The sequence below is a fragment of the Bemisia tabaci genome, chromosome 6 (assembly GCF_918797505.1).
Source record: "Bemisia tabaci chromosome 6, PGI_BMITA_v3".
In the NCBI taxonomy this organism is placed as follows: domain Eukaryota; kingdom Metazoa; phylum Arthropoda; class Insecta; order Hemiptera; family Aleyrodidae; genus Bemisia; species Bemisia tabaci.
Genome location: NC_092798.1, coordinates 20,150,087 through 20,177,383, shown reverse-complemented (window position 1 = coordinate 20,177,383; position 27,297 = coordinate 20,150,087). Strand labels below are relative to the sequence as shown.

Below are 27,297 nucleotides of genomic sequence, written 5' to 3'. Positions count from 1 at the left end.
ACAAAAGCGCCGTCCGGAACTACGATTTCGGGACCGGAAGTCTTGGTGGCCGCATCAACCCCGGCGCGCGCCATGCTCGGGCTCTTTCGAAAAATGACGTGGAAATTCAAGTTGTGTCTCGGGTTTTTGCTCTTCTCCGCGATCTTCTCGGCCGTGGATGGGAGCGCTCAGACCATCAATTTCAGTGAGTAATTCTGAATCGAGTCATTCTTGCAATCGCTCATTTTCCATTGAATCCAAACAGAGAATTTTTTTCAGTGGGAGTAATTAAAAAATTGAACAGCATAATGTATGGGCAATATATCGCTGGTGAAATTACAGAAACGCGTAACTCGGTTTGCAGATTTCCTGGCTTACTTCATTTCCTACATGGAAAACTACTGAATTTAATTTTTTTGAAAATTTAAGTGAATTTTTTTCTTTCTATAAAGGATATTCTGTGAAAATTTCAAGCCAAAGTGTTGGTTCGGGTTTCTTTTAAAAAATAAAATAGAGACGGAGATTTCAAGATACCGCAACCGAGATACGCATTTTTGCGGTTTCACTTTCAATATTTTTTTTTTTTAATAATTTCGAATAATTAAATAATTTTTGCTCTCGGTATTTTTGTCTCTTTTGTCTTCAATAGCAATAAAACTACTAGTACTACATTTGGGATATTAAGAATTTGAATCTATGGAGCGAGTGTAAAAATATCACGGAATGTCATGACCGGGGGGGGGGGGGGGGCAAATGCTTAATCACGATGCGCTACGTGCTGCTCGGCATTGAAGCGTGATAAGAAGATCAAATGTATGAAGTAGAAAATAAAAACTGCTCGGCACATTTTTAAAGGAGCCTCGAAAATAATATTGAAAAGTAAGGGGGAGGGGAATTTTTCAAAAGCCACCAGTTCGTGACGACATGTCTTGTGTATTCGCTGCGTCACAAGAGGAAAAGCTAAATGGGGGTGAAGATAAAAAATCCTCCGAATATATTTAAGGGAGTCCCAAAAAGACTTATTTAAAGTTGAGGAAGACGAGGAAGATTTCTTAAGTGTACATTAGTTTGTAAGGAGGTTCCCTATGCCATGGTTGTCTTACAAGAGGGATGGGTGTGCGAAAAAAATAAAAGATGAAGTTTATTATGTATTAAATCACCTCTACCATCTTAATGAGACTTAATGTCTTTAAAAGCGTCTGATCGTCCAATTCTTTTCTTGCTCGAATCATCTGTGGTAGGGTGCATTATAACGACAAAAAATCAGCGACGGAAAGTAAACGAAAGAATTACTTGCGCACATCCCTCATCGGACAACCACCGTTCCACAGAAGAAAGCTGACCTCATTATTGCACTTACACACTCGAAGCTACTTGTTGATGAGTAATGACCATTCACGACGTTAATGATTTAACTCCGGTCAAACGTTGCCGTTTTGTGGCCAAAAACTATAGCTTTCGGCATTCAAATTTTAAGCCGGTGGTGCCTTTTCAGCAATTTTTATCCTTGCTTCAGAGTCTCAGACCTAGTCTTTTAAGGGAGAAAAGACGAGAAAAAACTTCTCTTTTTTTTGTTCCCTAATAAGTATATTTAGTTATTTTGACCTTATTCCTACAATAACATAAATGTTAGTATGAATCTGAGGGAGGGAGAGAGGGAAGGAGGGGAGAGGGGGGTGAAGGGGGAGGGGAGGCTCATATTTCCCCAACATCAGCCCATTTTAGACGGAAGCTGGAAAATAGCCCTCTTATCATACAGATTTCCACAATGTTTACTTTATTTTTTATTATGTTTTCTCGGTATTTATTTTTTATAACAAAATGCATGTGCTGAGACCATCTTCTTCAAATTGAGCTTAAGTCAAGCTAAAATCATGTCAATTCGCCGAAAATCATAAAACTACTTTGTTGCTTTTAAAATTTGTAAATCACCAACAGCATTCCCCCTTTAAAGAATAATTATTCTCCTTGGGTATTATTATTTTTAGGTTCAAATTCTTAATTGGCTTTGTTTGGCTCTTTGGCATTTTGTCGAAGAGTCAAACAAAACTCTTATGACCACAAGGTGCGCTGAATAAAATAACATTTGAGTTACGTTCTCTCCCTTATGAGAGTGTTTTATGAGATAGGTGTTACTATCCCAAAAAGAACGTAAACAAAAAAAAAATCGACAGTTTTGCGACGCAATTCCCATTTCAAACGAATGAATGATTTCGGCAGAAAGTAAGTCAACATTTTAACGACTTGAAAAAATGTAACGAATGTAGGTTCCACGTGCGGTGATAGAAAGAAAATAAAAATCTTGACCTTGAAAAGATAGAAGTTTTTGCTGTCCTATTTCTCAAAATAAGAAATAATAAAATCGATGTAACACTGTAAATTAGACGAAAACAAAATGGGTCATGAGAAGGGATAGAAAAGGGTAGAATGCTCTTCAAAAATATTTCCTTTCCGTCTCCTATTTCCTCGAGAATTTTTCCTCCTACACATGTAAAAACATGGTAGTGTAGTAGCAAACACATTTAGTTTGTTCGCCACACACATAATGTTTAGTGAACTCCTTGATCCTTCAGTTAGGTTTAGATCGCACACGCAACTAAACTAACTCCGTGGCAAGGCGTAAAGTATCACAAAAAATGAAGGCGCTCCAAACCGAGATCATGCTTTTAAAAACCATTACCTATCAAATCGTTACTCTACTGATACAATTTATCGAGACAACACGTGGACCACATTACTTAACATACAGATCGCCGGTGATTGGTAATTGACTGCGACGGATGCATTCATGCGGATATTCTATAATGATATTTCCATACGGACGAATTCCACAGGGAAATCATATGGATTCCAAAAATAAACTTCTTTTATATAGATGCGTCAATACAAACCAATAGAGATGTTTCCACGATATTGACGCATATGGATGGTAAAACCACCAAATCACGGTTTGCAACGTTGCAGACTTTCTGTTATACTTTTTTCTTTAAATGGAGAACTACACCCAACGTCCATTCTTAAAAACATCTGCAACTTGTTTTCTCTGTGCGAGGCAAACTCTGAGAAACCTTCGAGGAGTGATATTGATTTTTTTCTTCTCTAAAAAATAAAACAGAAGTGGAGATTTTTAGACACCGCAAACGAGATTCGTATAGTTTAGGAGTTTCACCGTCAATATTTCTTTTATTATTCTGTGTATAGACTTTGTAGATATGCGACAGAAAGTATGGAAGCCAACTATTGAACTATCCCAGTAACAGTTCTGAATCTTTTCGATGTATTCTTTTTCAGTGTTTGTCAATGAAGAGAGTAATCTGATTGGTTCTAAGGCCATGGAGGTGGCTCTGAACTACATCCGTCGGAATCCGAGACTTGGTATCCACATTGGCGGTAACTATCCTGTTTCCATTGCCACACAGGATGCAGAGGTCATTCTGGAGAATTGTGAGTATACATTATACAAGGAGCCTCTCTCTTTGTCTCATACCCAAGCGGTTCCCACAGCCTGTGTATATGAACTAAATTGGAGTTTCTGAATTCGCCTTCAAAATGACGCCCATGCAACCCCACACAACAGCAGTGTCGAAATGGTCATATCGAGCTTGAAAATATAAGTTGAGTTATTTATAGAGAGCTTTATACTGGTTACTGGATTTTAATCGATTAATTGTATGACTTGATTTTGTCATATTACCTCATTCGTGCGTCTTAAATTGGAGTCTTTTAAAAGTTTTGCACACACAAAAAGAAAGAGAAAGATGGCGAAAATATTTAACCCTGGTCCTGGCTGACTTTGGATTCAATCAAGAAATTTGGTTCAAATATAGACCACTCTTCTGTTAGAGTTAGCTAAAAACTGATGAACTGTGAGAAAAATCGAATCAATCAGTTTTACGAATCTATTTTGGCATTAAAATCAACCAGAAAAATGATAAAATCTATCAATTCTGTACACAATTATTTGCATTTCTCTGGTGCATAATTCTACTCATCTATTTCGCAGATCAAGCCAGATGATATTAATAATGTCGATCTCATGTTTTCAGTATGCGCTACATACAACGCGTCTGTGAAGGATGGGAAACCGCCGCATATCCTGATTGATTTCACCATGAGTGGCATTCCATCTGAGGCAGTCAAAACTTTCACAGCGGCATTGGGAATTCCTACAATCAGCGCATCTTTTGGGCAGGACGGCGATGTCAGGTGAGCATAGGACAATTGGACGTATTTACATTATAAGGGACTATCTTAACCATGACTTGAGCCGTGTCATATATGTATTCTTATGGGTCTCAGAGACCAGGTCACGATGTAGGTAGTTCCTTTTGATTTGAAGACTTATTGGAGCATGCTAGGTGTAAGTAAATATTATCTACCGTATAGTCTGACGAAATTTTGCTGCGAATGTAATTTGCTAAAATCTAACTTCAGTGTGTCTTATTAAAAATGAGAGAAGAAAAATAATTATTTATACAATTGTTTTTTCAAAAAATGTATGACAAAATATACTGAAGCGTGTAAAATTGAACGTTCATTCAAAACTTTTATTGATGCTGAAAGTATAACAACACGAAATTAGAAAATAATAAAGAAGTAACAGGTCTCCATGACAGATTTCTGGAGAGAGCTTGCTCTTGAAGAACTTCGTCTTGCAAGGGTATATTGCACTCCATATAAGTATTTCATATCGACGGTGGAACTCCTTAACCATGTATCTCGTTTGCGATGTTTGAAAATCTCCGCTCCTATTTCATTTTTTTAAATGACGAACAAATCACCGAGTGTTCTTGAAGTTTTTGCAGAATTTCTCTCGCACCTCGAAGAAAAATCACGGCAATTTTTGAGAATTGCCGTTGAGTAATTTTCCATTTTAAAAATAAAATATTACAGGAAGTCTGCGACGTCGCAAACCGAGATACGTGGTTTGGAAGTTTCGTCTATGAGCCACAGACCACAAACTGGATCCAGAGGTCACATAAAATCTGCACATGTATTTTATTCTGGTGTTTGCCTTACAGACAATGGAAGAATTTGGACGGGGAGCAACTGAAATATCTGATCCAAGTCAACCCACCGGCCGACATGATTCCAGAGGTGATCAGAAGTATTGTGGTGGCACAAAATATCACAGACACTGGAATATTGTACGATGACTCATTCGGTAAGTTACCTAACAATATCAGGAAAAAACATGTCTAAAAAAGAAAGCATCTGATATCATGGCATCTGCAAATGCAGTTTAAAAAAACCTCGCTGGCACGTGAATACTCACAAATCTAGATAGCAATAGGCTAGAGGGCCGATCTAGGTGGCAATTAGAGGAAATATTTTTTTTCATCATCGGTCATTATTTTTTCTTTTTTACTTAAAAGAGGAGCTTCCGATGTCAGATACGCTTTTTTTTCAGTATAATGATAGAGCCGTGGTATATCATGAATGATTTTATATGGGTGTCACATGACAAGTATTTTAAAAGTTGATCAGACAATATGGGTCAAAAATTCAATTTCTTTACCCAGGCAAATGTTCAAATTTAAATAGTAGTGGTTTCCGGTTTTTTCTTGAAAGACTCTAGCGCTGTGCTCGTTCCAAGTTTCATTTTCTTTGTCGTTTTTTTTTTTTTTTTTTTTTTTTTTTTTTTTTTTTTTTTTTTCTTTTTTTTTGCTAGACGTTAGCTCTTTGTAAAGTAGAGAATCTGGAGCTTTAAGGTACTTGGACGTCCATGCAGTCCAAAAGTAGCTGAATCAGACTTTTTTTTAAAGAGGGGACTAAAAAAAATTGTGGGGAGTAGGCCCCCTGTTCCTCCATAGCTCAGTGCATGGAGAAATGTCTATTACTACTAAAATAGTGTGTATATTCCTACTTTAGTGATGGAGCACAAATACAAATCCCTGCTTCAAAACATTCCAACCCGCCACATCATCGCTCGAGTGGAGGACGTCAAAAGTATTCGCCGACAGCTAACCCAATTTCGAGACTTGGACATCGTCAACTACTTCATCTTGGGCCGTCTTACTACCATAAAAACCGTCCTCGACAATGCCAACGCACAAAAGTTTTTCGGGAGGAAGTACGCCTGGTACGCCATCACTCAGGTAATGATGGTGGAAACTCATTTTCTGAAATATGGCACTAGCGCTATTTTCTTGTAGATGTAGTTCACTGCGCATCGAGAAGTAACGGCGGCTCTCAATTTTTCTTTTTTTTCACATTTTTTTTCAATTATCTTATGACCTGGTAGCTTTAAAAGAAATACTCCGACCAATCAGAAGGTTGGGCACAACGGGGAGGCGATCGCCTCCTAACAATTGCCGCGGAATCCCGAAGGGCCCCCGCGGCGATTTTTTTCGAATCATTGTTTTTTACCCCGTAACGTTGTAGTTTTCCAATCCTTTTCAGTCACTCCGAAGCCTCAAAATCCTTGAAAATGTGTCTCTATGAGACATAAAAGGTCGCCTAAAACTTATAATACAGAATACACAGGGACATCTAGTAGGCTCCTGGGGCTCTAGAAGTACTGAGGGGGCCAGGGCCCCCAAAGAATCCTGAGAATAGGTTATTTTGAAGTTCAAATACGCTTGAATTTGACTCCGAAAATCCTTGAAGTTGCGTTGAAAAAGTGTGAAATTTTCAAAATTTTCCGAGGGAGGGGCCCCCGAACGACTGGAGGGGCCCCCAAATCTAGCTCGCCTCCTAACTTTTCGACTGCCAGTCCGCCCCTGGACACAAATGCGGTTGTTATCATACACTCGGTATAGTCATATTGTCCCATCCTCTCCCGCACTGCATGACTTGGATGATTTCATAAAATAGATAATATTAAGAATAAGAGGCAAGGGCCAGGGGGATCATAAACCCTTCAAGTAATGCTCCAGTGTGATTAGAGAGCCTCGAGTGGGGGGAGGGGGGCTTCTCCTCACAGCTATTTACACCGCGGTTAAGAAGGAAGGAATTCAGGTGGGTGCAGTTACATTAGAGTGGCATGCAACGGATGTTTTTTTGCTTAGTAAAAAAAACACAAAAATCTTGCAGGTTTTCAAAAAGCCCCGAACCCTTTACATTTATTTTCTATCACGCAAGTGTGAATCAATTTTTTTGTTTTCAGGATAAAGGATCACTACGTTGCGGATGCTCAAACGCTACCATCATTCTCGTCAAACCGGAACCGAGCCCTGAAAATAAAGAGCGATTGTCTAATCTTAGAACCACGTACAGCTTCACCTCCGAACCAGAAATCACTGCTACATTCTACCTCGATTTGGCTGTCCGATCACTCTTGGCGATGAAGTAAGGATTGTATAGTTGATCTACCGGATTATTTTAACTGAAAAAATATTGCAAAATCTAAAAATAGTAATGTACAATTGTACAGTCTTTTATACTGCGTCGTGTGATCGGGAAGGAATTCTATGGAGCACTCGTTTTGCCAAGCGAAGGTATCAGTCCGTGGCTGAAATTTTAAACTAAGCCGAACTTTTGTCACATAAACCAAAAAAGCTCAAAGTCGCTCGAAAAATTGCGCTTACTGGCTTCAAAATTTGAAACACCGTGTATGCTATTTTCTTGGAAGGCAATCAAGAAAAATTAGGTCTTGATCGAACTGTTGAACTTAACTCAAAAGAAATAAGGCACTGAATTGACGGATAAATGAAATGATAAAACCTATCCTTAGAAGGAGAACAAGAGATAAATATTAGAAAATGTAATCCAAGAAGAGTTCATTAGCCATGGATAGAAAATATTTTGAAGCGCTACCTCTTCTAAATGTCATCATTCCAGTACTTTCCTGTGAAATAAAAACAAATATAAATGTAAAGCAAGAAAAAATCCTTACAGAAAAAAATTCACGTCACTTATCATAAAGGGGATTACTAACGTAAAACGTAAGAAAATGACGAGATCACCTACCTTTGAGAAATTGAGCTGAATCAAAAAATGCGAGTACAACTTCAGCGGGCTGATCATCGAAATTGATGGACAATGCGATGGACAAAAAAGACAAAAAAAATGGCTCCGGTCCTGTCGGTTGGAATGTATAGGTGGTTGAAAGACAAAGGAGTAAAATGATGGACTAACTATAGAGTCTCTCGTGGGTATAGCTGTTAGTTAGTCCATGACTTACCTCCTTCGTCCATTGCAACCACCCGCCTCCACCAATAGGATCGCTCCATTTTCTTTTTGCCTCTTTTGTCTATCTTTTTATCTATCAATTTCAATGATCATACCGCTGGTCTGCATTCGCTAAGCGCTTGAAATGTTTACCGTTTCTGTGCATTATTTTTCACTGATCCATCAAGTAGACTTCAAACTGGTTTTAATACTACATTTAAATCTTTTTTCGACTCCAGATCCATGTTGACAAGCGGCGAATGGCCCAAGAATATTACCTACATAACGTGTGAGGAGTACAACAGCGATAATGTGCCCATTCGCGTTGACTTGGATTTGAGGAGACATCTTCGTCAGGTATGCTTCCGAAAAATAAATGTTTAAAACTGTCGTCCTCCTCCTCCTTGTCTTTGCCTTCAAACAGTGAGTGCTTTAAGGAAACCAAGTTTAATGGTATCATTGATAGCTCAGACGATAGTATTTGGGGGGGGGGGGGGGGGATACGTGCATGAATAGTTGGGATTGAAGTGCGAGACGATGTTTGAAATGATCTATATGGAACTTGGTCTAGGAGTCCTCATTTGTAGAAGTGTGCTACGGCGCTGCATGCAACTATTTTGACGTTCCGGAGCGCGGATTGCATACTCAAGGAATTGAAGGCGTTTTGAGTGGTTGAGACTATTACATTCTGACAACGACAAAGAAAAGCCTTCAACTTCATTCTATAAGACCTTTTCACGTTGACTTTTACATCATTGTAAATTGTTACGTATAAATGGTACAGGATGCCTCCTAAAAATAAAAATAAAAAAACAATTGAACTCCAAAAATTACTGAATTGTTTCAATCAGAGTCAGAATACTTGTTTAAATAATGAGTATTTTCCAAAAAATAAAAAAAATAAAAATTTGCTTTTCTTTTGATTCTTTACAAACCTTTGTAAAATCCGAAACGTTATTTTTCTCTTGACCGGGCCATTGTTACTTGAGATGACAATGCTATTTGAGTCGGTACAATAAAATTCGACGGCACAGGGTGCAAAATAAAGAATTAATCAGTGGGACGAAGATGAGATTAAATGGACAAAAGTAAAATTTCACATTCGAATGTGTCAAGAAGTATATGATAAATTACCAAACAATATTATGGATTTTATACTACTCAACTTTGATTTTCACCTGGATTCATCAAACGAATAAAAGATAAGAAGACTTCGAGTCGGCAATATTGTGTCACCCGAACATTAGTTCAAGGTCCATCCCGGGTTTCTGCAAAGAGTCTTCCCACCTTTAAGTCCTAACGGCAGTAGATTACCCACAAAAATTGGTGCAACTCGATGCATTCGTCGTCGGGCATGGAGTCTCGGTAGCATATATAATTTTTTACGGCGCCCTGTGATTTGCCAGCGCTGATGATTTGAGAGGTGAAGCTCAGCTTTTAGCCATGTCTTTTCACCCTTCTGAAAATAATAGCCAACGAGGCACGAGACATATAAAACATTTCAGAAGTTAAATACAAAAAACTGTAAGCTAAACCTCCCTTATTATCGTCCAGAAAAGATGCGAATTAATGCACTTGCGCTATCCGATGATCAACGCTCTCTGACGGCGCAACAGTGAACCACAAGTCGCGCCGAGTTATCCCTCCCCTCCCGCAACTCACATCGAAGGCCCATCGCGCGCCACCTGTCGCCACTCTGTCTGGTGCGCTCTCGAATTCCTTTGTGCCGCGCCGCAATTGCTCAAGAATTTGCGGAAGCGCCACCACCGAGAGAATTCGATTTCGTTTCCGAGAGCTGATGTCTCTAATCTGTTTCCTTCACTCCTGACCCAGTGACCACCCACGTCGATGTGGAGGAACCGGTACATACCCTTCCCCTCATGCGATTCTGACGTTTCATACATGGTTTCCAACTGATTTTCAACGAGGAATTCGAATCTGACCTCAGATTTTGGCTGTCATGCGATATAATATTTCCAATACATGAAATAAACATTGAGGCCGGTCATACAAGTTGGACTGGCCTCGTGCGAAGAAGTCTGTTGTTCATTGCAGTTTTTTAGAACTGCAGTGCTTGAAGTCGGAAAATGCGTTGCTCCGATTGTGATGTTGCAAGTCTCTGCTCATGTTTTATTTTTTATAGATACATTAATCGACAGTTTTCCTTGATTAGTTCTTTGCATTTGTTCCACATTCACTAATTTATATTTATACGTATAGATATAAGTAAAATAAATTATTTTAAGAGATTTCTGCAAGATGATAACCGACTCCGCAGACTTGAGTTAATCATTCTCATTGATAATGTATAAAAATTATATAAAAAAAACATAATCACTTTAATTTTTACCGTTTTCTGCCAGTTTTAATACTGATATGTACTGTTGTATATGATTTCTCGTATTGAAGGTCTCGGAGCGTCCTTTGTACGCTCCGTTCGTGATTGAAACCAACGGTCACAGTTTTGAGGAGTTCGTCATGAAACTGGACAAAGTCACGGTGATCAACGGACAAAGTATCAGCGCAGAAACCGTCGGCTCATGGAAATCCTCGCTGCACTCGCCCATCCTGATCAAAGATGCACATGCATTGGCAAATTTCTCAGCTGTCACCAACTATCGGATTGTTACGGTTTTGGTACGATTGCTGCAACCAGTCATCGCATTGTTTGAATCATCATGCTCATGCATCATGAATCATGTTTCTATAAACATCGCACCAGGAATTATAGGTCCTCAACGCGAAACCCCTCAAATTGACGGAGAATCTGATGGATGGATATGCCCTGAAAAAGATGCGATTTTGGACTTGTCTTGCGCCTATCTTAAGGGCCATCCATAAATCATGTCATCCATTTTTCTATTTCTCGACCCCTTCCTCACTCCCCGTCTCCAACCGTTATCTTCTGCTAGACCCCCCCCCCCCAAAAAAAAAAAATTACGTCATCCTTGGCGTAGCCCCCCCCCCCTTTAGGGGGAAAACGCTGAAAATCGATAAAAATCGTTAGACATAATCAAATTTTAAGCAAGCATTTTCAACTTTTTTGCACTCAGGAAAGCTTATGTCATCCTTGCCTTGATCCCTGCCTCCCTCTCCGTCACCCAACGTCATCCATCGGAGACCCTCCCCCCTCCTCCTACTTGGATGACGTGAATTATGGACGGCCCGTTACTTTTACCTAAAAAGTTTCTCAGTATCCCAATCGTGATCTTACATTTCATGATTTTTTCATGGTTTCGAGTCTTGTAGAAGTCGAAGGGATTTTTCTATTTAACTCCACGCGGCCAGTGGAGTGGCGTGAATTGCGATATATCGATAGAAATGAAATTGAAACTCATGGTAAAGAATCGATTATTAAGGTGTTCTGCGAACACCCTGTTTATCGATCCTTTTCCATAGGTTTAAACGGCAGATCATGCGATATATCGCGAAGCACGCCACGCCACTGCACGCGGCGTGGTTCTTTCCTGGAAGGTCAAGTCCAATTAACCTATCCATAAGATCCACAGAAGCCTGCATAATTAACTCTTGGACTTTTTTTGTGTCAGGGTAAGGGCAAACCCTTCCATCACAGACATTTTTTTTCGACTTTTTTTTTTAAAGTGTAATTTCTCATCCTGCTGCCAGTGATCAATCTGCAATAACCAATATTTCATGCGGAATTTTGTTTTGATTTTAGCAACATCCTTTCATCATGCGCGAGAAAGATGAAAACGGGAACTGGAAATTTTCGGGCTACTGCATCGATCTCATCGAGGAAATCAAGAGCCAAATAGGGTTCGAGTACGAAATATATGTCGTCCCGGACAACAACTTCGGCAACATGGACGAGAATGGACAGTGGAATGGCATGATTAAAGAACTCGTTGAAAAAGTAAGACGAAAAATGTTCACTGTGTCATGACCTGTTGAACTTGTGTCCATACGAGCACGTGGATGGATGGACTGAAATGATTCATACTTCGGCGTTCTCTCTCAATTGATAAGATCGCTGAACTATTCTTTAGCTTGGAGCGAAACACTTGCGACGCACGTTCGTCTTGGAAAGTTCGCCTTCAAAATCTGATTAGGCAACATGAACGGCTTGGGAGTGGTAATAGTTGCTTGCACCAGTTCAGTCACGTTCATTTGTTTCCTATTACCATTTTCGTAGTATTATAATCAAAGACCCAGTATAGATACAGAATATGAATAAAATCATCACAAGACAAGAAATCTCGTTAAAGTTTTTTGTGCAGTGTCTTGAAAATTTCTATCATTAACTGGTAAATGAAAGGTTGCGCCCATGTCAAAACAAAATACTAGAGTGGCTCGATTTTGATTCTTTTCAGAGAGCGGATATAGCTTTGGGCTCTCTTTCCGTCATGGCTGAACGGGAAAATGTCGTTGACTTTACGGTGCCATACTACGATTTGGTGGGCATTACGATTCTGATGAAGAAACAAAAGGCTCCTACTTCTCTGTTCAAATTCTTGACCGTTCTGGAACAAGATGTGTGGATCTGCATTTTGGGGGCTTACTTTTTCACGAGGTGAGTGAGCCTATCCAACTTTGAAAAAACGTATGGTGCACCTGGATCATTAAACGCGGGAGAAATTAGCTAGTAGGTAACAAAGAAACGTATTCCTTCCCGGATTAAAAATTTCCCATTTTACGTCACAAAGATTCACTAGAGAAGGAAGCCAATTTCTTATGGAAGAAGGGGTGGAGTTTTCCAGAAGACTATATCTCACTCACATTCTGGTTTATTTAAAATGTCTTATTTTTTACGGATATCTATATATTGAAAACGACAACAATTTTGCATACAAATGACTCTTGGAAGATAAGAGAAATATATTCAATGTCGAACGATGAAGGCATCTATGACTTGTTGGTGCATGTTCGGTTAGAAACCGAGGCTAACATTTTCTTGAAATACCAAGTTTGGTATGTAACTTTTAAGACACAGCTTTGGCAGAATTTTTTCTCTCGAAACTGATGGCATCAGTGAAAAAAGCGTGAAATCTTCTACTGAGGTCTCCACTTCACTTTACCATAGCATACCTGTCGATCTCTTGATGAACCAAAAGGAAGTATGAAGGAAGTATGAGGCTACCTCCATGGATACATTTAAAAAGCTCTGGATATTTTATTTAACTTTTTTGAAGATAACTGGGTACTCAATCAAGATATTTTGTTGACATTTTTCTGTAGATGTTTTTGAATGAGTGAAGAACTTCTGCAGAAATTTTTAAGGGTAAATATTGGTCAGCTTTATGGTTAAAACAAATTGGCTGAGACTTGTACCCTGGTAAAAATTGGCAGTAGAATCTGTGTTCCAAAATACCATAGACCTACAGCCGGCTGTAAGATTTCCAATAGCTCCTACAACCGGCAACACAATTTCTTATAGCATTTTATAGCCGATGGCGATTGAGCAACAGCCTGGCGATAAAGTGTATGCTAAACGTTCCTAATTACGGATGCTAGGACTTAGTGAGTTTTTCGACTACCGCTCTCTTTTTGGGCCGTAGTATCTTGATTTATTTTGCGAGGAAAGCTCCGTACTTTTGAAGGATGCCTGCCATTCCTACTATGTTGGAGCGCCTTCAATTTCTTATGATACTGTGCAATACCTCTGGTGTGAAATAGTTGCTTCAAGCGCCGTGGTACGCTGCGGAGCGGCGGGCGGGCAGCCAGCTCCAAACGCGCATTGGCGCCTTCAAACCTAACAGGGATACTTCACGCATTGCGCAATACGTGAAGTATCCCTGTTAGGTTTGTAGGCGCCAGTGCGCCGCCGCTCCGCTTTGTGTTAGGCTCTAATATTTAATCTTGTGGAGTCAGCGTTTTTCAACTCATGACTTTGAAATGTTTGCACACTCTGTATGGATTATTCTCATTTTAATTGATGGAAAAAAATATGTAGTAAAGGAAAATATAATGTGCGTTTTGTAAATATTAAGGTGATTCCGTACAAACTTAAGGATTTACAAAGCACACGAATTTCTACACAATTTCTTATAGCCTTTTATAGCCGATGGCGAAAAAGCAACAGCCACGCGATAAAGTGTAAAGCCCGGCGATAGGAACTATAGCCGCCCGGCTGTATAATTTTTTATCGCTTCGTTTAGTCCGGCCGTATACTTTTTTCCACTTTCTACAGCCAGCTGTATGATTTTCTATCGCCCATTCAGTCGGCTATAAGAACTCCTATGGTATTTTGAAACGCAGCCCCTATCGCCAATTTTTAACCACGGTAGCGTCTTAATCGAAGAGGCGCAATTTTAAAGCTTAGTCATTCATTTAATTATTTAATGGAGACCTTCGCATGCCGATGGCCGAAGTGCGAAACCGCGTATCTTTGTCGTGCGACTACCAGAATTTGCAGTAAAAATTTCACGTTATTAAGTTGGCTCGTTTATTTTTGGTAAAATATAATGGGAGCGAAAATTTTGAAACGACACAATGGGGATATGTGATTTCGCACTTTTCCATCGATATACGTCGTTTGATCTGCTATTCATGTACTATTAATACGTTATGATAGTAAGTATTTCCTTAATATAACATGACGATTATAAAATTTCAGCTTCCTTATGTGGGTATTTGATCGATGGAGTCCATACAGCTATCAGAACAACCGCGAAAAGTACAAGGACGATGAAGAAAAACGAGAGTTTACTCTCAAGGAATGTCTCTGGTTCTGCATGACCTCTCTCACCCCTCAGGTATAACATTAAAAGTTACAATGCCCGATCACGCAACTGAAAATACATATACTTACGACAATCACAAATGTAATACGCGGAAATTATGACAATATATGTAAACTTAACATGAATACACTTAAAGGAACTGAAAGATAGGCAAAAAATGGCATACCTATCGAACGGGTCTACCTCTACTCTTGAGGCATCTAAGTACCTACTCGAAATTTTTCGTGGCCTTCATTTCAGAATTCATCAACTTTTTTTAACCAATTGTGTCCAATTAGCAAGCGTACGCGTATAATGCATTGCGCCGTCCTCTTCCAATGTAATGCACCTAGTCTTCCGAATCAAACTTTCGTTTTCAACTTTTCACCCAACATCCCAACGATGCGAGAAAGTAACGTGGTTGAATTGGACTACATTTTGCAATTTGGAACTATAAATTCTAGCCCGGTTTGAAAACATCGTATGTGTCAAGAGTTTTCCAATGCACATAAGTGTTTTTCCAGAAGAGCCAGAATTTATAATTCCAAATCGCAAAATGCTGTCGAATTGAATGATAGTTAAAAGCTACTTTTAATCTAAAATATTTCATCCAAAGCTGCATTTCCTCACCCTTTCTCTCCCTCCCCTTTTCTCTCCCTTTCCTCGCCCTCTCTGATTTTCCCCTTCTCTTTGAATCATGCCTTTCTTCGAAAATTTACATATAAAATACATGGGTAGCCTACCTAGGTATCAAAACAAGGAAGAAGGAGGAGGAGAAGAAGAAGAAGGAGAAAAGCGAAGCAAGGAGAGGGAGGATGGTTAATTTAATTTCAGGAGCAACTGATGTTGTTTCCATTAAATCAATTTTGATCAAAATTTGATGTGGCGTTTCGCAAGGATTATCATGGCCAGCATTTTGCAATTTGGAATTATAAATTTTATTCTGGCTCTTCCGGAAAAACACTCATGTGCATAGGAAAACTATTGGAACATACGTTGTTTTTAAACCGGGCTAGAATGTATAGTTCCAAATTACAAAATGTAGTCCATCTTGAAGATTCCATGGTTTTCAGGGAGGAGGGGAGGCACCAAAAAACCTATCCGGACGTCTGGTGGCGGCCACTTGGTGGCTTTTCGGTTTCATCATCATCGCTTCCTACACTGCTAACTTGGCCGCCTTCCTCACGGTCTCAAGATTGGACACCCCCGTTGAGTCCCTCGATGACCTCTCCAAACAATACAAGATACAGTACGCTCCCCTCAACGGTTCCGCCGCCATGACTTTCTTCAAAAGGATGGCAGAGATCGAGGCTCGATTTTATGAGTAAATATCACTCTCCTCTTCCAATATTAGATATACGTATCTGACAATTTTTTCCTCCACTCATCAAATCACAGATCTACACTGAAAAAAAATTCTCGGCGTTTTTACCAAGGTCCGTTGGTACCTTTCCCATCTCAATTTTTTTACCAATTATTGGTAATTTCACCATGACAGACTGGTAAGCTTACCTAAAAACCGACATTTTTACTGTTTTTTTCAGGTAAGAATACCACTTTTATTGGTAATCAATTCCTGGTAACTTTGCCATTTTATCTCGGTAATTCTACCACAGTCGATAAAAAATATTGGCGTTTTTACCAAGGTCCAGTAAAATTACCGAGAAAGTTCAATAATTTTACCGAGATTCTTGGTAAAATTATCAATTCCATAAATGGTAATTTTACCAAGAGAAAACTGGGATCAAATAGAACCCTGAATTCTTGGTAATTTTACCAAGAATTCAGGGATCCAATCCATCCAGGGATCCATCCAAGATTTCATTTTTTTTTTTTCTTAGTAAATACACGGAGATTTTTTTTTCAGTGTACTCCCCTACAATCAACAGAAATACAAACCCACTTACATGCGATGAACCCAATATTACTACCAAAATTCTGAAACTCTTCACCTCTCTTAATTTAAAAATCTAGATTTTCGTATATACTCCCATTTTCAAAATTACCTGTAAGGACGTTAATAGCCTGAGACGCTGAATGTCTGAAAATCATACATAACTAACTAACTGAATACAAGAGACATAATTGGAATCTCGGGCCGTGTGGCACCCCCTATTTTTAATGCAACAAGACCTGGCGCACAGTGGATCGAATCAACGGGAGAAGTCGGACAAAATTAGGACACTTTAAAAGCTTACCTATAACTCCGTTACCACAAAATTTTGGGGTTTTAAAAGTGGGTTCATTGGTTTCCTCGTGAAATCCTCTTATAGAAGCACTCCTTAAAATTCAAAATGTGACGAGATAAACATAAAAATTTGTGGTTTCAGTCAAAAATATCCTGTCCGACCTCTCTGATTGACTCGATCCACCGTGTGACATCTCGGATTGCATGACCGGCGATTCCCGCCAATTTCCGGGGTCTTCTCATACTTACCTACCCAAATTTGTTGTCCACTGATCCCTGGAGCAGTGGCGAGTCTAGAAAGTTGGCAGCAGTGTTTTTCCTCCATATTTAAATCCATTAAAAATATCGACTTTAAGTGCCTCACCAAGAATCGATTGGTTTACATACATTTAAATGTAGAAAAACAGTGTCGCCAAGTCTCAAGAATCGCCACTGCCCTCGAGATTCGCTTCGTACTACGCAGATAATTCATTGAAATTAACACAAAAATCCGCAAAAAAGTTTTTCTACAAAAAATTGAATTGCGCAATGAAATTTTTGCAATAGCTGATGTGACTTGGTTCCTTTCTGCCTAACGCGGTCCAAATAAGAGTGGAACGTGCCTATGAATACATGAAAACCAAGCAATGGGTATACTTAGATTCCTTTCTGGTCTCCTCTACTAATTTAATGTAAATAAGAGTTCCGAGCACTGTTTCATTCGTTACCCACTGGAATTATGGAAATGTTCCAGGATATGGAAAGATATGAGCTTGAATGACAGTCTCTCGGATGTTGAAAGGGCCAAACTGGCCGTCTGGGATTATCCGGTGAGTGACAAATATACCAAAATGTGGCAGGCGATGTCCTCTGCTGGCCTTCCTAGCACCTTGGAGGAGGCCATTGCTCGAGTGAGAAAGTCAAAGTCCTCCAGTGAAGGGTTTGCTTACTTAGGTAAGTTTACCGTTCCAGAAGATTAACCTGGATCCATTAATTTTAGAGCTACACATTTACTCTGTATCAAGTTGATTACATACTCAAATCCAAGTAGCATTTTTCAACGGAAAAATCGCGATGTATTGCGATTTTATCAGCGATAAAATCGCTAAGATCATAAACATTTGAGCGATTATCCTCAATCTTATTGCAATAAAATATCGATTTTATCGCCCGGCAATTTATCGCGATACTATCGAGACAAAAATCGCGATATATGACGATTTAATCCAGATTTTCGACGAAAATTGATCGCGATTTTATCGAACAAAAAATTGCGCTGCATAGCGATTTAACACCATAAATCTCAATTTTTTATTCAATAATATCGCGAAAACTTCCACCTATACCCTGGTAAAAATTGGCGATAGGAGCTGCGTTTCAAAATACCATAGGAGTTCTTATAGCCAACTGAAGAAGGCGATAGAAAATCATATAGCTGGCTGTAGAGAGTGGAAAAAATCATACAGCCGGGCTATAGTTCCTATCACCGGGCTTTACACTTTATCGCCTGGCTGTTGCTTTTTCGCCATCGGCTATAAAAGGCTATAAGAAATTGTGTAGAAATTCGTGTGCTTTGTAAATCTTTGAGTTTGTATGGAATCACCGTAATATTTACAAAAGGCACATTATATTTTCATTTACTCCATATTTTTTTCATCAATTAAAATGAGAATAATCCGTACAGAGGGTGCAAACATTTCAAAGTCATGAGTTGAAAAACGCTGACTCCACGAGACTAAATATTAGAGCCTAACACAAAGCGGAGCGGCGGCGCACTGGCGCCTATAAACCTAACAGGGATACTTCACGCATTGCGCAATGCTTGAAGTATCCTCTTAGGTTTGTAGGCGCCAATGCGCGTTTTGAGCTGGCTGCCCGCCCGCCGCTCCGCACCGCAGCGTACCACGGCACTTGAAGCAACTATTTCACACCAGAGGTGTTGCACAGTATCATAAGAAATTGGAGGCGCTCCAACGTAGTAGGAATGGCAGGCATCCTTCAAAAGTACGGAGCTTTCCTCGCAAAATAAATCAAGATACTACGGCCCAAAAAGAGAGCGGTAGTCGAAAAACTCACTAAGTCCTAGCATCCGTAATTAGGAACGTTTAGCATACACTTCATCGCCAGGCTGTTGCTCAATCGCCATCGGCTATAAAATGCTATAAGAAATTGTGTTGCCGGCTGTAGGAGCTATTGGAAATCTTACAGCCGGCTGTAGATATATGGTATTTTGAAACACAGATTCTACTGCCAATTTTTACCAGGGATCGCTAGGACCATCAACATCTCAGCGATTATCCTCAATCTTATTGCAATAAAATATCGATTTTATCGCCCGGCAATTTATCGCGATACTATCGAAACAAAAATCGCGATATATGATGATTTAATTCAGATTTTCGACGAAAATTGATCGCGATTTCATCGCACAAAAAATTGCGATGCATAGCGATTTAACGCCATAAATCTCAATTTTTTATTCAATAATATCGCGAAAACTTCCACCTGTATCTATGATCGCGATGATCAACCGATGAAATCGCTATTTTTCTCGATCACTGCCACTTAGGAAGCGCCCTTTTTTCGCGCAACAACATAGGTACGACTACAATGAGTGATACAGTTTTCTATCGGAAGCGGAAATAATTGAAGGCGCTCGGGCTTTTTCAATGGCTAGATAGGGATGCAACTATTCGTGTTCTCGGGATGTCCGAGTTGCGTGCACTAAAAATTGCAGGCGCACTGGCTTTCTTAAGCAAGCGTTCGTCTGCAGTTTTTAGTTCTCAAGGGTTATTTACGTAACTAAGTACATTATTTTACAACCTCCTTTACAATTGAATCCTTGAGATGCGGGTGAGTAAATGGCTGCATTGCCAAGTGATGCAACTTTCCGCAAATCTACTGCCTAAAATATTTCGACGTAGGCATCGCGGATCATTAAATACTCAAACCCCTCTGTTTTCGTGGATGCAACTGTATTCGTGGTCTTGGGAAATCTGTGTTGCATACGAAACAATTGCAGGCACTGTGGCTTTCTTAGGCACAACGAATGATGGCTGCGCTGCCATGCTGAGGAAAATGCCGTATGAACATTTGAGAGTTGCCGAATTTCCTCCAATAAAATGTTTATTTTTGAGAAAAGTTATCAATATATTTCCTTGAAATTTTTAGACTGTTACGATCAAATTACGAACGAAATGCTCTGAAAAATCGAAAGGAAAATGTTGATAAATATTGCCGAAAATTCGTGATTTATCAAAGGAAATTCAGTAACGCCTAAAGGCTCATACGGCGTTTTTCCTTAGTACGGCAGTTCGATTGTTAGTTCTCAAGGGTTTTCCACGATGAATTTTCAGTCGTGTTTACCATGAAATTCTCGGAATTCGAATGAGCCGTGTTGCATCAGGCGCCGTTGCCAAATAAAGCAAATTTTCCGCCAAAAACGTTTTCACAAAGGCAATCGCCGATAACATTTCCGCAATCTGCACAATTTTGCAACGCTACCATGGTGCTACACGACATAACCAAATTTCGAGGATTTCATGGTAAAAACGTCTGTAAATCCTATGTTAAAAAACCTTTGAGAGCTAACAACCGCAGCCATCATTTGTTGTGCTAAAGAAAGTCAGCGCGCCTGCAATTTTTTGAGTATGCAACACGGACATCACAAGACCACGAATAGTTGCATCCAGATCCAACCATCAAAAAAGCCGGGCAGCTTTCAATTTTTTTTAAACTTTTCTCGACTTATCAGAGTTATGGTCAACATTCCTTGTCGAGTTTAAAGCCGAAGTTGAGAAAAATATGGTAGATATGTTTGTGAGTGTTTGTTCTAGAGTTATTTGGGTTGGATTTCCTGAAAGAGTGCACTGCTTGATTATTCAAGCAGACACAATAATATACAGAAGTTCAAAGACATTAATGGCAAAAAATCAGATTTTTTGGCTGATTTTGATTGATTTAGCTGTACCTCTAGCTATGAATATTGGTAGTGACTACTCTATCCGGAATGTAAAATAATAAAGACATTTTTTTATTTGTACTTTTTATTTAAACAAGAAATAGACATGAATTCATCAACATAACACTATAAAAATACAAATTAACTCGTAAAAGTTTTGACAAGCCAAAAGTATAAAATACTGACACAGGTAGGATTGACAACACACTTTTTTGGTAATTTAAGTAATGATCGGCTTTAAGCTTAGGGTTGGTGAAAATGAAAAAACACAAATCTGAATTGTTGTGCATCAAAATTTGTTTTGACCGAAGAGTATTCGGTACTTGCCTTTTTTTCTAGAAGTACTCGGAGAATTCTCCGAGAAGAATGATAAATAATCACACGAACCTTCAAGAGAATATCGATTAATTGGAAATCACAGAGCAGTGTGGAAATACCTACACTGGGTTTTTTTAGAAAGGACCTATCTGTTTTTGAGATGGGATTTAATGAAAATTTAGTTTTACAAGGGCAAGGTTTGAGGGTAATCAAATTCTACAGATAACTAATAGGAAAACTAAAAAATTATGGTTAAATTATCAAAATGGTGCCTTTCGTGGACAAAACTTTCTTTTCTTGAAATGTTTGCACATAAGTACATTCTGCTAACTGAGAATTGCATTTGGTGAAAAGTACCTTTTACGAATGCTCACTGCTTGCCTCTAGTGCCTATCTAACATAAGTCACCAGCTCTAAACTCTATGTCTTTTTACAAAAATCCCAATGTATGTAGTTCTGCACTGCTAAAAAACACTGAAATGTGTATTGAAATAAAAAAAAAAGTAAATCCGGAAATTTATGATGTATTGCACTAAAAATATGTTTTTCTAGTTTCACCAATAATATCTTATTATTTACAACTCAACTGTTCACCAAATGTTTGGTGAAAAGTCCATTTTTTAAGAACAGTATTTGTTCGAGAAATTCAGTATGATATCATACTACAGAATGTAAGGACTATGAGCTTAAAGCTTAACTGCTCACCAGAGTATTAATTTATCAAATAAAACTTTAAAGATCTTCATTCGGACAACTTTATACTGCCTGAGCAGTTGGACAAGCTATCACATGAGCTGTCCAAGAATTACTTAATAAGAGTTTTACATGTTCTTACGTCTGACAAAAAAATCTGATGATCAAAAAAGTGTTTTTTAAATAGCACATTGTTGCTGAGAGTAATGTGGGCACACACTTCCACATTAACTACCCTCAAAAGCAAGCTTCAATTATACTTGGGAATATGAAAAATATTCTTTAAAATACTAGGTTCTGGACGTCTTGGAATATTTCCATTGCAATGTTATATTACAATATCGCATGAGCTAGAGACCTGTGCAAGACTTCCTCGAGAAATAAATTGATACATGTTGATTTTTTTATCGATCATTGCAAAAAATAATGTGAAAAAATGTCACTGCTATGATAGTAAGCTTTGAATTTTAACATCTTAATGAATGAAAGTTTGACAAAAGTGTGATATACAATGGTTTGAACTGATGCTTATTATCTAAAAGGAGCTATAACTCATTGTGCTAAAAAAGCAAGTGACTCAAAAACTTCAACTGAGATATGTCAAGCTCAAGACTTAAGAGATGACACAATAAAAATTATTGGAATGCAATGATATTACAACATATGTAAAATAATATATTACAGAGCTACTACATTCAAGTGCCCCCTCCTAACATAAGTAAAAGTTATTGTAAAAATTCTCCTCAATAATATGAATGGTATTTATTTTTGTAGTTGATTAATATTTCAACATAATAGGGGACTATGCGGGAAAAAGGGCATAAGTAAAAGGTGCAGTATTTGGAGAAAAGCTCATTTAAAAGTTCAAAATAGTATCTTAATGAATTGAGGGGACCAATTGGTCAAACCAAAGGCAATTTTTTTTGACCTAGATCTTAAAATTTTTAAATTCATTGATGGGAGGGAAAAAAAACCGCCAGGCAGAGAACATAAAGGTCACAAGCTATTTTTCAAGTGACTACGTAGTTCAAAAGACCATCATCATATAGCAAAGTTGAAACTTAAACAAACATAAAACGGCATAAAACTCCAAAAACGAGCAATTGACAGATTCGAAATTTATACAATCATGGAATATCAATGATCATGGAAAAACTTCCCTTCATACAACTCAGGGCATAGATGTGCAATACAAAAATTCCTCTTGTTGAATACTGAGAGCGTGCCTTTCTCGTCTTTTTTTTTTAGTGTAGAATTTAAAAAACACGTGTAAGACTTGATTGCATAACATGTGAGAAAAACTGACAGTGTGAGTCAATCATTTCCATATTATGTCTGATGATGACTATACGCTTGGTTGATTAATAAGTGCATCTTAAAGGTACATTGATGCGCTACTCATATTAATGAACAAGCACCAATCAACTGCCTTTTAGTTGCAATTTTTTTCTTCATTTTTTTTTTGGACGAAAAAATAAAATTAATGAGTCAGGCTGATGATAGATTGATAAAAGGACGATGTCATTTAAAATTTGCTAAAGGAAATAAATTTAAAAATACTAAGAAAATGAATTTTTCATTAACACTATTTGATTTTCATGAAAACACATTACTTAGTGACAAAGAAAATAAGTCTCTTCGAAGCAAATGTGACCAATCAATAATCATGCAATTGTTTTTTAGGAGATGCAACAGATATTCGGTACCAAGTCATGACAAATTGTGATCTTCAAATGGTGGGTGATGAGTTTTCGAGAAAGCCGTACGCCATTGCAGTGCAACAAGGATCTCCTCTTAAAGATCAATTCAATAATGCGTAACAATTTTTATTTATATTCTGTTATGATGTACTTTTGGCAGTTAATTCCTAGTTATAATCTACTACAGCCATTGTGTTACTAAGCTGATGAAAAACTATGTTCCTGTGGGAATAAGAAATTTCATCATGATAAAATCCTCCAAACAATGCCTATAGTAACATTCGAGTCTCAATAGAAATAAGTAGCTGGGCCTAAATAAATATTTTACTGATATTAAAGTCAACATACTCTAAAACGTACAACGACAATTTGGGATCCTTTATCTCAGGTATCCTTTGCCTCTGTACGATAGAGAAGTTGAAGATAATACGATTAATTAAAGGTGAGAATTTGGAGACAAAATTGTCCCAATTATACCTGCACACTGACAAAACTCATCGAGCTTGAAATTAAGCGTACAAAGGTTTCTTTGATCTAGATTTTTCCCTTTTGCATTAACGCAAATAAAAAAAGAAAAATATTTTTAACATACATCAAGCTTTGACTACCTTTGAGTTGGAGCAGTATTCCTTACAGTGATATGTTTTAAAATTTTCAGGATTTTGCTGCTCCTGAATAAGCGAAAACTTGAAAAACTGAAAGAAATATGGTGGAATCAAAACAAGATGAAGAAAACATGCGACACCCAGGATAATCAGTCTGATGGCATCAGTATCTACAACATTGGTACAGAGACAAAAATTAATTTGGTTCTCCATTCTTTTAAAGATTTCACTTAAGAATAAGCTATAATGATAGAAATAACAGATTCTTGAAAAGAGCAGACTCTTATGAATACTGAAAATTACCGGTTAATAGAAAAGACCCTTTCACATCATACTTCAGAATCTTAACGAATCATATTTTTCTGGAGACAAAACTACCTTGTCAACTTACATGAAATTTTCATTGAGCAATACATAAAATCACAACGGTATTCGAAAAATTAACCTTGTCGTTTTCAACACTTATTCTGAAAGAAACTTCTGAAACACAAGAACCAAAAAGTGCCTTTCCCTGCACTGAGCTCTTCACTATAACTTCACCTCTCGGCCAAAACTTCACAAGCGTCATTTACACTTAGACGCTATGTTGCTGGACATCTCAATCTTGTCTTAATCTTCCTCCAAAACTTTTGCACATTCTTACATTAAAATTTTAGAGATTGATCTTGAAGAAAAAGGAAAAAAATTGGTAAGAAAACATGTGAGTTGGTTCGTTATTTTTCCCATAAAAAATTGAACAAGTTTGAGAAGTTTGGCGATGTAGCGCCTAAGCACAATTGAACTACATTTTGCAATTAGGAACTACATTTCCTATTCATTTATAAAAACACCTATGTCTTCGGGGAAACTAATGGTACATACGTTGTCTTTAAACTGAGCCAGAAATTTTAGTTCCTAATTGAAAAATGCAGTCCAAATGGCACTAGAGATACCTTAACCAAAATGTGACAAAATTGAATCATTCAAATCAATTGTTTTTTCCTTTAGATTCTCGCACATTCATACTCTTGCCTTGAGCCTCTCATTACCTTCATTTCATTTTTTGTACCTTTCCCAGGAGGTGTATTCATTGTGATATTTGTGGGAATCGGGTTGGCTTGCGTGACTTTGGCCTTTGAATATTGGTGGTACAAGTATAAGTACAACTCAAAATCCACCACTAACGAGAATTCAGCCCAACCAGTTATCTCTGGAAAACTATCCAAGAATTTCGAGGGATCAAGGAAATTTTCCGACTTCAGAACACAAAGCAAACAAGCAAGCATTCAACAAGGCTTCAAAAGGTAAAATTTTAATATTTGGACCTGGCTAGAAATAATTCACAGACTTTTCCAGGTTTTCCAATACCAAAATAAACGAAATACCCTGACTTTTCCCATCAACAATCTGCACATACAGAACTAAAAAGTAACAATCTTTTGTGTTAATGTCACTGCAAACGACAGATACGTGTGACCCTTTCTTCTTCAGGTATTAAGTCATTGAAAACAAAGTTTCAATTTTAATTGAAGATTATTCTTCTATTCACCATTTCGAGTGTAAATCAGAGTATTGAGTCCCAAATTAGACAGAGACTTAGTTTGATTGTGACTAGCACTCATGTTTTTTCCATTTTTCTTTTTTTCAGTTTTAAAATTTTTCAAACTTTCAGTCTTCTTCATTGAAATTCCTGACTATTCCCTGACCTCATAGAACTCCCCGACAATTCCTGGTTTTCCAAACCTGTGGACACCCTGTGAAGAAAGTCAAGGTGCAACATGATATTAAGCTAGGATTGATAGATTAAGGTCAATCTTGTGCTGGTTGAAACTGAATCTTTGAAATCTCTTAATTTATTCCATCTACGTTATGAGACTTTCTCATCATCAAGTCTCCTTTTCCATTCCATGCCTTTATTCCCCCACTGCAGAGATCATAGGGTGGAATTGTTCGTAGCAAACAAATTGAGGGAATTTTTTTAAATGAAAGTTCAAATGGACCACAATTTGCAATACGAAACTAGTATTTCTGATTCATTTTAAAAACAACATTTCAGTGGCTCACGAACGATACTGCCTATATGCAATCTGGTGATTTTGCAGGACGAAAAGAAAACTTCGTCATTTATTTAATTATAGGGCCAGATTTGTACTTTTTCCGTACATTACAGAGTCACTGAGAAGCTCCCCTACAGAATTGGAGAAAAACTAAATCATCAGCTTGCATATTTTATATTGTAGAATGTGGGAAAGTCTCTAACTCTTTTTGGCCACAATTGTTAGTAAGGTGGTATCATTTGTTTGCCCTCGATTTGTGTCATTACTCTCTCTATGCAGATACGTGCTATTATGGATGAGCGAAAAATAGTAATTTCTTGTTGCAAAATAATCAAAATATAATCCGCATCTGAAAAATTTAACTTCATCAACGAATGAACTATCTTGACCCAATGGACAATACAAAGAAGCTGTTTACACAATGAGCATACTTCAATTTATGAATTACTTAAACAATTTGCACACTCTGGGTGAAAATTGCAATGATCAGTGTTCTAAAGGATATTCATCTATTGACTTCAACACGTTATGTGCTCAAATTCTAGAAATTTTAGACTAATTTTTTCTACAATTATAAAACCTGAATCACATGTCCACTTGCTGCTTTATTTTTGTAATTTTGTGCTGTGAGCGCATTATGGAAGATACCAATTAGGCTTCCGTTTTTATTTCTTCCCTTTTGAATATTTCAGACACTCTCGGATGGGACCAATTGCAACTGTGACGGACAACTGGTAAACTTTGATGAAAGAATGGCTGGTTCTCTGAGAATGAGAGATATCCGGTACCTTAAAGGAAATGATTACATGAATAATAGAACGTCAATCATTGTCTACTGTGATATGATGAGCAAACAGAGGAGCTCCTCAACAAATGAGGTGGTGACAGCTTTACGGTGAAAAACTTGAACATACTTTTTTCATCCTCTTTTGATATTTAAATTCATTTCTGAGAGATTAAGTGACACAAGATCAATCTTGGATGGCTAACACATGTATCAGAGCCTAAAAATATTAGCTCATTTTCAGGCAACTTATCAGAAAGTG

At 38.0% G+C, this 27,297-nt stretch overlaps 1 protein-coding gene across 1 annotated transcript; it reads left to right on the top strand.

Moving 5' to 3' along the window:
• Ir25a (ionotropic receptor 25a) lies at window positions 1–27,191 on the top strand. The gene is made up of 17 exons (XM_019059526.2): window positions 1–184; window positions 3,271–3,423; window positions 4,026–4,185; window positions 5,001–5,143; window positions 5,851–6,077; window positions 7,088–7,269; window positions 8,331–8,448; window positions 10,501–10,728; window positions 11,771–11,965; window positions 12,423–12,622; window positions 14,666–14,804; window positions 15,845–16,095; window positions 17,693–17,892; window positions 23,594–23,726; window positions 24,269–24,396; window positions 25,273–25,498; window positions 26,944–27,191. Exons 1-17 carry the CDS (start codon window positions 73–75, stop codon window positions 26,987–26,989), a joined length of 2,841 nt encoding a protein of 946 aa, XP_018915071.2. The 5' UTR covers window positions 1–72; the 3' UTR covers window positions 26,990–27,191.
• Window positions 27,192–27,297: the final 106 nt, after the last annotated feature.

Bases quoted from the DNA above. Each gene is read 5' to 3' on its own strand.
- Ir25a (XM_019059526.2), top strand. From the start codon at position 73: ATGCTCGGGCTCTTTCGAAAAATGACGTGGAAATTCAAGTTGTGTCTC. The intron at 4,186-5,000 runs GTGAGCATAGGA...TTTGCCTTACAG, and splicing joins GGGCAGGACGGCGATGTCAG to ACAATGGAAGAATTTGGACG. The intron at 14,805-15,844 runs GTATAACATTAA...CATGGTTTTCAG, and splicing joins TGACCTCTCTCACCCCTCAG to GGAGGAGGGGAGGCACCAAA.